This window comes from Miscanthus floridulus, chromosome 7 (genome assembly GCF_019320115.1).
Source record: "Miscanthus floridulus cultivar M001 chromosome 7, ASM1932011v1, whole genome shotgun sequence".
NCBI lineage: Eukaryota > Viridiplantae > Streptophyta > Magnoliopsida > Poales > Poaceae > Miscanthus > Miscanthus floridulus.
The window spans coordinates 4,216,931-4,227,893 of NC_089586.1; the positions used below are offsets into that span (position 1 = coordinate 4,216,931).

At 51.2% G+C, this 10,963-nt stretch overlaps 1 protein-coding gene across 1 annotated transcript; it reads right to left on the reverse strand.

Moving 5' to 3' along the window:
- Positions 1-462: 462 nt before the first annotated feature.
- Positions 463-2,210, reverse strand: LOC136462383 (probable inactive linolenate hydroperoxide lyase). Its single transcript, XM_066461487.1, has one exon. It carries the CDS (start codon positions 2,100-2,102, stop codon positions 588-590), a length of 1,515 nt encoding a protein of 504 aa, XP_066317584.1. The 5' UTR covers positions 2,103-2,210; the 3' UTR covers positions 463-587.
- Positions 2,211-10,963: the final 8,753 nt, after the last annotated feature.

A 10,963-nucleotide genomic window follows, 5' to 3' on the forward strand; every position in this document is an offset into this window, starting at 1 on the left:
AATGAATGAGATGCACAATCTTTTTGGGGGCAGAGGGATCGGAGTATCAAACTTTTAAAACTTGAATGATCGGAAAATATTTGCATAGTTTTGTTTTGAGAAGTACTCTCAATAATCCTATGAGTATTTTTAGCTTTTATATAAAGAAACCTTTGTATTTTTGGTTGAAAATAAATGGTCAAAATCAACGAGACAACAGGCCATGAAAAAATAAACCAAAAGTTCAAAGTAAGATACAAGGGAGACTAGAAACAAGACAATTGAGGAGATGTTCATTGTTCGCTTGTTTTATAATCCGTACTTTTCAGCTTGTTTTTTCAGCTAAAATAGTGTTTTTCTATCGCAACAAATTAGTCAGAGCAGTGTTTCGATTTGTTTTTTTTTTCAGCGAAGCGAACGAGGCACTATGAATTCACTATACAAGTGTGCCCTGCCTGCGTATCCATCCACACACTTTTGCAATTGCACAAGTGTTTTTATTATCAACAGCCGGGAGAGACACCGATCCATCGAACACAGAGTATGTATAACAAGGAGGGCCTACACGTTACTACTCGGCCGGCGTCGGCGAGACGGCGACGATCATCCTATGTCACTTGTGCTCCGGCGGCGGCTGCCGGCGACAAGCTGGGAGAAGGCTGCCGCTTGACGAGCTTGGTGAACGATGTGCCCTCCACCACGAAGTCGTCGTACCGCCGGAACAGCTCGGCCAGCAGCATGCACGCCGTGTCCACCACCACCTCCTTGGCGGCGCACTGTTTGTTCCCGGGCGCCGGCTGCGCCGTCTCCGGCCCGTTGGACCAGAAGAGGTGCTGCAGCAGCTTGGCGCCGTCGTCGCCGAGGAATCGCTCCGGCACGAACTCCTCGGGGCGGTCGAACACCTCGGGGTCCCGCATCGCCAGCGGCTGGTACCCGCACAGCACCTCGCCCTTGGACACCTGGTACGCGGCGCCGCCGTGGGATTGCAGCACGAAGTCCCTGCGCGCGCGGCCGAACTGCAGCGGGACCGGCGGCTGCATCCGGAGCATCTCGTACACCGTGGACCGCACCAGCGGCATGGACTCCCGGACGGCGGCGAACCCGAACCCGGCGTCGGCGTCTTTGTCCATGGCGCGCCGCACCTCGTCCCGCAGGCGCGGGCGCAGCCCCGTGGCGTCGGCGGCGTCGCCGACCTTGGCGACGAGGAAGGGCAGGAAGACGGAGAAGCCGCCGAAGGCGTTGAAGCCGAGCACGAAGAGGATGTTGTTGATGACGTCATTCTTGCCGATGCCGTGCTGCGTCTCGGCGTAGGCGACGGCCTCGGCGCCGTGCTTCTCGACGAAGCGGTAGAGCAGGTAGTAGCCCGGCCAGATGAGGAAGGACGGCAGCGGGAAGGAGTGGATGAGCAGCTCCTCCAGCGGCTGGACGAGGCCGACCTTCTGGGTGGGCAGGATCTGCAGCGCCAGCCAGAAGTCGAGGATGGTGAAGCCGAAGTTGTCCACCAGCCAGTCGGCGGACGGGTCGGCGCCGACGAACGCCTTACAGAGGAACCGGAAGATGCATTGCTGCAGCGGGACGAGGTAGCTGGCGGAGGGCTTGTCGTCGCCGGTGGCCTTGCCGGCGAACTCGGCGTCCACGGTGTCGAGCATGGCGCCGACGCCGGCGCGGAAATCGACGGGCCAGCTGCGGGCGCTGCGGTGGAGGAGGTCCATGGCGAAGGTCTTGATGCGCGCGTGCTCGGCCTCCTCGGTGTCGAGATAGACGCCGACGCGGGTGCCGCCGGTGAAGCCGGTGCCCGGGTTGTAGGGCCCGATGAGGATGTCGCGCTTGTCGACGAGGTCAGGGTCGAAGAGCGCGGTGAAGGCGGCGGCGTCGACGATGGCGACCACGCGCGGGTCGATGCTGACGAAGAAAGGGAAGGTGGGCGGGATGTTGGTGCGGAACACGGTGCTGCGGTGCGCCGCCGCGCGATTCCGGAAGAACTCGTCCTGGCTCTGGAACCAGAAGTAGTCCAGGCGGTCCCGCAGCGGGCCCAGCACCGGCGGTCCGTAGCTGCCGGGTATCGGCCGCGGCGGAGGCGTCACCGAGGCGCTCGCCGTCGGCGACACGAAGGACGGCAGCATGGCTAGCTAGCTGCTAAGTCGTCGCTGCTGGCTTACTGGCTAGCTATATCTCCCGCGTGTAGTGTGTGGTGGTGGTGAGCTCAGCTCCATCGATCGATCGTCACACTCCGATGCGTTATGTAGCTAGCTAGCTCCCTAGAGAGGACAGAGGAGGCGAGAGCCAGCCAGCGTGTGGAACGTGTGGGACACCCAAGCCAAGCCCACAAGCTGCACAAGCACAAGCACAAGCAACAAGGAACGGGCACGTTGCCATTCTGCCGACGAGGACAGTGCCAGACTAAGACTACTACGGATCATGTGGGCCCGAGCAACATATGCCAGGGAGCGATGTGATTGGATCACACCTTACACATTTGCTTTCGTTTTGAAAAGTTAATTTGTTCGGTTTCTCTTTCGTATTATTAAGACTTGAAACAATTTAGCAACTATACTAGCACGTACTCCTATTTAAATTCCTACTACTATCTTAATACTAGTTTTAGTCCCCTCATGTTGCCACGGGAATTTAAGGTGTACTTGCAGGAAAAAAGGAGCATATATCTCTTTAAGTTGCATTTAGAGATTGAATTTGCTTGTAGAAAAGACTAAGTTGATTTTAGTATCGCAAATACGCGACCATCGCGCTCTAGCACGACGGCGCGGCCCCGCTCCCACGCTCTCCCTCTCTTCTTCTCCATCTCTGGCGGACTTAGACGGGCGTTTGGGGGGTGGCCGCCGTGACACGGCGGTGGTGGCGGGCGACACAGCGGCAAGGCAGGGCGGCGGGAGACGGCGGTTGGGTGGGGCTGGCAGCGGAGCTTGTCGGTGACCTACCCGGCCTATGATTAGGGGAGGGCGGGGTCGAGGGCGGGGGGCGGGAGCCACTGGCCGCCGGTGGTGGGGGCTGGGGCAAGGATGACGCTGATGGAGGCGTCACAGCGGAGGTTAGGGGAGGGCAGGGTTGAGGGATGGGGGCGGGAGGTGGGCAGCATGGCCGGTGCCGAGGCAACTGCTAGTCGGGGGAGGCAGGCTCGGAAGGCAAGGGTGGAGCAAGCAGAGCACACGCGAGGAGGAAGATGGTCGCTCGATTCCCCAATTGCGCGACCAGTCGCGGCATAACTTTTTCCTTTTATTATATGTGTCACACCCATAGAAAATATTTCTTACAGCAGATATATTATTGTGCCCCGGGTGAATTCAGAAAGCTAACTATCTTAGTTATGCCTCTGCTTCAAGATATGTTTCCACTTTCCAGCCGCGTTTACATAATTTAGATGTTAGGCGCTGTATCATGCTAAGTTTTTTTTCTCGATCATGTCCTTGTGACACGTTTTTGATTAAGAGAAAGTAGAGTTTAATAAGTTACAACCAACCTAGGTAATCTATATATATTACCAAACACATAAAAAGAACACATAAAAGGAGAGAAAGAGCAGCGAAGAGGAAGAACCCACAACCTCCAAAACCCTACTAGCCATAACCTGCGAGAAGATACATCAACGCAAAAGCTACCTACGGAGTGGAATAGGCCACGGTGGCAAAGCATCCACCCAGAGAGGTCAAAGAACCAGCGACAACGGCGGCAAAGCATCCGCCAGAGAGGACAGCAACAACGGCGGCAAAGCATCCACCAGAGAGGACAGCAACAACGGCGGCCAAGCACCCGCCCCAGCAATCTTGACGGCAAAGCATCCGCAAGGTGAGAGGCCCGCACACACTCGACGGCAAGAATCTGCCAGAGGGGTGCAAGGGTAACAACCAGGTGAGAGGTCCGCACACACTCGACAGCAGGAATCTACCAGAGAGGGGAGCAAGGACAACAATGGCGAAGCATCGCCCTGAGACCAAACGATGAACGACGGTGACTAGGCCAAACGCTCTAGGACAAACCTTTGCGAAGAAATATGAAGCACACACAGAAACAACAAGGGGTAGATCCGACAAGAGGAACAAGGAATGGACAACGATGCCTTCAAGAAGGAGAATGACATCCATGGATGCCATCATCGTAGTCCCTTACTGGCGAGTGAGCGGACGGTAGAATGGAATTTTCAACGCTGCCTCTAGGGAGGTAGGTGACGCAAGTTGTGACACCATAGCTGGCCCAGAGCAGAGGCCAAACAGGGCTTTCACCCAATTCTAATCGACCCACCTTCGTGATGCTAATGATGACCACCGTGAACGGTAGGTGAGTCTGGCAGCGCTGGTGGGCATGTTGTTGCTACTGCTACCTAGACAAGGAAGGTGTCGTTGTCCAGCTGGAAGCGCTGATGAAAGGTCCTTGTTTGGTTTTGGTAATTGAGTGACAACCTTAGGTGGACTAATATATGTTTGAGTGAGATACACAAGTGATTAGTCCACAAGTACATCATGTGTGAGCAACCTATGCCATGGAGGTGAAATGGCTTGGATTTGTTGCAAGGCTCACACATGTGATGAAGGAGCTCATTGCATATGAGACATGACATTCAGTCATGTGACTAAGGTGGAGAAGATTAAGACAAGACTTGGCTTGATGGACCGGTTGCAAGCGTGAATGGCAAGTTGGAGGCTTTGGAGCGATGGATCACGTGGCAGTGAAGCTTAAGCAAGACTTAGCGCTAATAGATGAAGGCAACGGTGAAAAGCAAGTGAGGTCAAGATCGATAAACCAACAACGTCACATGATGATATGAAGTAGATCATATCATTTGTTGATCAAGGTTGGTGCATGTGTTGCATCAACATTGGAGGAGATAGAATGGAATGTGCAAGGCAAAGGTATAACCTATAGGGCATTTCATTTCACTCGTCATAGGTGTGTAGAGAAGTTTATGACCAGATTTAGGATAGATGGCCATACTATCAAGAGGGGCAAACTTGTTTGCATATCGGTCATCTAGTGCCACTTGAGCGATCTAACTTTACGTTGTTGCTAGGTTCGAGTGGCATGGTGAATTGAGTGACTAATCCTTTAAAAAATGTTTGTGAAAATGCTAACACACTTTCACATGATGTTGTATACTTGGTGGTGTTGGCACATTTGCAAAGGTAAAGAAATTATGCTAAAGTGAATGGAGGAGAGCACACATGCATTGCAAAGAGAGAGAGGGAGCCTTGTGTGTGCTCGGCTTCTCTTTCATTGCATGCACTTTGAGATGGGTAAAAATAGGCAAGCATTGCATGCACTCTAATCCAAAGAGAGGAAGTGTGTGGCCGCATGCTTGCTTTGTTGATCAAGTGAAAGGACGCACTACGTGAAGTGAAAGAAACAAGTGGTCGAGGTGACCGGATGTTGAGTTCGGGATGACCGGACGTGTCCGGTCAAGTGACCCGAGGCGAAGGCTACTGGCTGGCTACGACCGAACGCTGGCTCAGCTAGGCTAACGGACGTGTGCCTAACACTATTCACTGGATGGCACAGGGGTGGCGTTGTGATCAAACGCAGGGGTGAGTCCGGTCACCAAGGACCGGGCGTGTCCGGTTGTAAAAAAGAGGCTCCGAGAGCTCTCTGGACTCGACCGGACGCCGTGGCGTCGCGAGTCCGGTCATGACTTGGAGGTACGTCCGATCAGGTGTGTGAGTGCGCCAACATCAATTTTTAAATGGTGGTGACACATGGCAGCGTCTGAGTGACCGAACACATGCGACCGGACGTGTCCGGTCTCTGCGCATGTGCGTCCAGTCGTTGCTTAGAAAAAATATAACAGTTATTTTTGGCCTTTGGGCTATAAATAGAGGGGTGTCTCGGCCATGGCTGAGGTTGAGCACCTTGGGAATGTGTTGCCCTTTTGTGTGCTTGGTTTGAAATCCCTCTAACTCACTTGCGCTTGCAAGAGTGCGAATCGATTACAAGTGAGTGATTCTAATGCGATTACATCGAGTGCCACTAGGTGTTTGAGTTGCTAGCCGGTGGTGCTTATTACTCTTGGAGATTGTCACCTCCTAGATGGCTTGGAGGAGAGTTCTCCATCGTGAAGCATGCAAGAAGATTGTGCGGTGCTCCAGAGAAGGATTTGTGAGGGATACCGTGCTCACGCCGCGGGAGCCGCGAAGAGCAACACTAGTAGAGCGTGTCATTGAGCTACCCTCACTTTTGGGGTAGGTTCTTGCGGAGCCCAACGTGTGTGCTTGGTGGGTGATGTCAATTAGCCGCCAAATCACCAAGTGAGCGGTCGACACAATGGGGACTAGCGTGTTGCCAAGCACGTGAACCTCGATATAAAAATCATCGTGTCATCCTTCTCTTTCCGTTGGTTTACAATCCCCTTACATAAGCTTGTAATTACTTTCATATTCATTGTGCTTGTGTAGTTGCTCTTGTGATTAGTTAGCTTGTGTAGCTTGCTAGTTACCTTCTTGCTTGTGTAGCTTAGAAGTAGCTCCCTTGTGTGACTAATTTGGTTTGAGTAACCTTGTTAGTCACATTGCTTAGTTTGTGTAGCTAAGTAATTTGCGCTCTCTAATTTGGCATTAGTTGTCGTGTTATTGAGCATTGCTAGTGAGCTTATACTTTATGCTTTTGTATTCTAGTTGTGTAGGAGCTCTCTGTACTTGAAGTACTAGCGGCATAGGTTTGTATGACCTTGCTCCTAGAATTGGTTAGGTGAGCTCTAGCTAGCCCGACACTTTTGTTGCCTTATTAGGATCTTTTTAAGGTGCTTGTGAACTTAGATAGAGGGGTGTAGTCTTGGATAGACTGATAGTTTCAATTCCGTATTTGTTTCGGTTAGCCGGCACGATTAATTTTAGAAAGGACTATTCACCCCCCTCTAGTCCACCATCTCGACCCTACAGCCGGCCTGCGTCGAGGGCAGGAGCCTAGACCTGCGCCAGCGACGGAAGCACACAGAAGGCGCTAGACGGAGGCCCGCAGGGCTGCATAGCCCCCCCCCCCCCCACCCCCCCGCGTAGCGTATCCTCGCGCCTTCAGCGCGCATCGGGGCAGGCGGCGTCGGCGGACCCGCAAGGCTCTGGTGCGCCGCGGCGTCCTCTGTGCCGAGGCCCGTGCTCCGTGGGCGACAGGCGAAGCCCCCACGCATCCTCCCACGCTGCAGACCCGCGCGGCCTCGCGCACCTCGCAGCTAGCGGCAGGCCGTCCCGCATGGCACCCGTGCGCAGAGGCTGGCGCATGCTGACGAGGCCTCATGCCTGGGGTCCCCCACGACCGACCAACACCAAGACGCCTTCCACCTTCTCAGATCTAGTGTCCCCGTGCACGGATCCGGCCCCGAGGAGCGTGGATCTAGAAGAAACAAGCACGGATCGAGGGATTTGGGGTTGGAGGAGTGAAGGTGCAGAGAGAGGAGGGAAGAATGAGGAAGGAAGCCTTTTTGAGCCCCTGACAGGGACGGCCATCGACAGGGACGGTTGCGGCAAGGCATCCCACGACGTTGGGGTTGGGGAAGAGGCTGGGGAGGAGCTCTGCTGTCAGCGGATACGAGATAGAGAGTGAGAGAGATGGGGAGAGCAGAGGCACAACGTGCGCAGGATGGGGGCGCGGTGAGGGATGGCCGCAGTGGGAGGGCCGCGTGACGGGCAGGGCGAGCGACGGGAGGGAGCAAGTGTCGCGGACGAGGTACGCGTTGCAGGCGGGAGCGAGCAGCACGGGCAGAAGAGGCGAGGTAGAGTGTGGTGCACGGCATCTGGACGGACGGACGCCCGTGAGAAAACATTGGTGGTGTTCGCTGGTCTGAAGCCGTTCAGCCAGCCGGCTGGTTTCAGGCATGCGGTACTGTTCATCAAACCAGTCGAACAGTGTTTTTCTCTCACAACAAACCAGCCGGAACGGTGTTTTTCAGCCAAGTTTCAGACCAGCGAACGGGGCCATTATCGTAATTTCTTTGGAAATTTCTCCGGTTGAGCTTGGGTGGTCAAATCAGCTTGTGCCTTACGCCCCTACCTGAGCCTCATGCTGTCATGCATGGTTGGTGCTCTAGGGGGAGTACATCCCGTCGTATAATCTAACCACCCTGATAATACAGAAACTCATATATTTTTTTTCACATCTACCTACTGCAACAAAATACAACATGCAACAACACTCACTGGGAAAATGAATTGCAATCACAGGCAACCAACTATAAGGTGGTTAGTATTCAGTAGCAAAGATTCAATTCTTTGCTACAGAGAATCTTTGTTCTTTAATGAATAAGGCCTGTCAAGATAAGCAGTCAATTGGGTTCAATTTGTTACTCCTATTTTGAATTAACAAAACACTGAATATCAGAATTCAGAGTAAACATCTAATGAAGATAATTGATCTACTGCGTAGTTTCCCAAACTGTTGTACTATGCTTCTAGAGATAATATTATCCGAGTCTTTCTAAAAAAACATGACGGAAGGTGTGGTTGCTTCCAAGAAAGAAAGAAAAAACATTCTCACAGTACGTATCTGTAAAGATCAAAGTACAAGTACAGACATCTCACTGTCAAACTAAAGTAATGCCCGGCAGTTTCATACTCATAAAAAATCTAAAAGCCATGACAGACTCACATCTCATTGAGATATCAACAAGTAGCTTAAATTGTTGAAACACGCTGTGAAAAAAAAACAAGGAGAAAATGCAAAGGTCGTGACGAATGTCTAATGATACACCAAGCATATGGGTAGCAAGGCTCCCATATTCCTCCATGCTGGTGCATTTGGACAATATTGTAGATAGAAACACTTTTATTCTTGTTAGACTTATTAGACACCTGTCAAAAATGTGCAGACCCTTAAACTCATTTACTTATCTAAACCTATACGACTCGATCATTTACATAAAAGTAATCCTTAACATTATGACGGGTATGTATCTGTGCCAGCTGCGCTACATAAGTCTTTTTTATACAAACGGCTACATTTTTTTAGATAATATACAATCGGCTACATGTGCCAAGTATCCTTGAAGCTTGCCTTTTATACTAATGTTGCTAGCCTGTATTAAGTGACCTCACAACGGTCAATAACTTTCTCAAGCAAATGTGTAGTTGTCAATCTGAAGACGGGTGGTGGAATACATAAACACAAAAATAATTTAGATTAGCAATTTGATTAATTTTTTGAGCATTTGAAACTCAAGTCACGTAGGTAAGTGTAACTTTATTATTTTGTCTTGTTTTTAGTTTAATTTCCTCCACTTAGCCTCATAGTTTCACATGGAAATCCTTGTGTATCTTTGTTTTGTAGTTTGTCTTGTCATACATTATCTAGAATGTTGTGGGGGTATGCCCCCCGGATACCCACGTGAAAGCATCTAGGCCCCTAGTTGGGTTTCGGTGATTAATGACAATACAAGATTACTATGACTAACGTGTGTTTTGCAGAGGCAATTAAGTTAGGTCATGGTAATGGAGATCAATTGGGAAATCAAGGTGGTCATGCCCCTACGATGGAAATCGTTTCGGTTTTCAAAGGATGGACGACAAGGTTAAGGATGACTAGTTCTAAGTGTCGACCGGAGTTGGAGAGACACTTAGAGTAGTTTAGGACTTTGTTTTTCCTTTAGCCATACTATTAAGGGGGGTATGGACAGGTAGCTTGACCTAGATGAGTCTAGTGAGTTAGGTGTGGTGCATACTTGTTAAAACTAGCACTAGGTAGCTCCACAACAGCCCTATGATCCTATGGAGCAAACTTCATTCACATATGATCGAGAGTTGGAAGTGAATGGAGGGTCAAGTACTGACCGGACGCTGGCTCCGGTGCGACCGGACGCTGGCCGCAGGGTCCGGTCAGTTCATTTGACCAAGGAGATTGCGTTCGGTGCGACCGGACGCTGAGTGGTCGAGTGACCGGACGCTGAGGACCAGCGTCCGGTCGACTCCAGTAAGGTTCCAGAGAAGGAATTCTACGACCGGACGCGACCGGTCAGTACTGACCGGACCCTGGGGGTTCAGCGTCCGGTCGAGTATAGTAAGGTTCCAGTGAGGGTTTAATGCGACCGGACGCGTCCGATCAATGATGATTGGACGCTGCCAGCGTCCGGTCAACACTTAAACACTGGTGTGCGGGTTGAACTGACCGGAGCGTCCGGTCAACATGACCGGAGCGTCCGGTCACCCCGCAGAGGCACATAACGGTTTGTTTTTCAGGCTGCCTTATAAATAGAAGGTCCACTCGTATGTGGAGTCACTTTTGCTCATTCCAACAGCTGAGAAACACGTTTGTGAGTGCGAAGAAGAGCAAGGTCCTAGTGAGGTGATTGAAATTTGAGAATCCAAGAGAGTAGCCTCATTAGTGAATCAAGAGTAGCAAAGTGTGCATCCACCGTTCTTATTAGGCTTCGCGTGGTCAAGTGAGAGTTCGTGCTTGTTACTCTTGATGATCGCCATCACCTAGACGGCTTGGTGGTGATTGGGAGCTTGGTGATCATCCGGCGGAACTTGTGGGTGACCCAACTCAAGTTATGAGCGGTTGTGGGTGATTCACCACGACGGAGTGTCGAAGAATCAACCCGTAGAGAGCACTTGATCCTTGCGCGGATCAAGGGGGAGCTACACCCTTGCGCGGGTGCTCCAACGAGGACTAGTGGGGAGTGGTGACTCTCCGATACCTCGGCAAAACATTACCGCATTCCTCTCTCTCTATTTACTTTGAGCATTTACTTTGAGCAATTCAATACTTGTTTTTATATTCATAGAATTACCATGCTAGAGTAAGTTTGGAACATAGGTTGCAAGTTCTTTGTGCGTTAGATTGATAGAAACACTTTTCTAGGCACAAGGGGTTAATTGGGCTAACCGTAGGATTTATTTATTGCAAGAAAATTTAGAATTAGCCCAATTCACCCCCCCTCTTGGGCATCTTGATCCTTTTAATTGGTATCGGAGCCTCATGCTCATGTTTTTAAGCTTAATCGCTTAGAGCAAGATATCTCACAGAGATGGACCTCCTCCTATCTTTGAGGGAGATGACT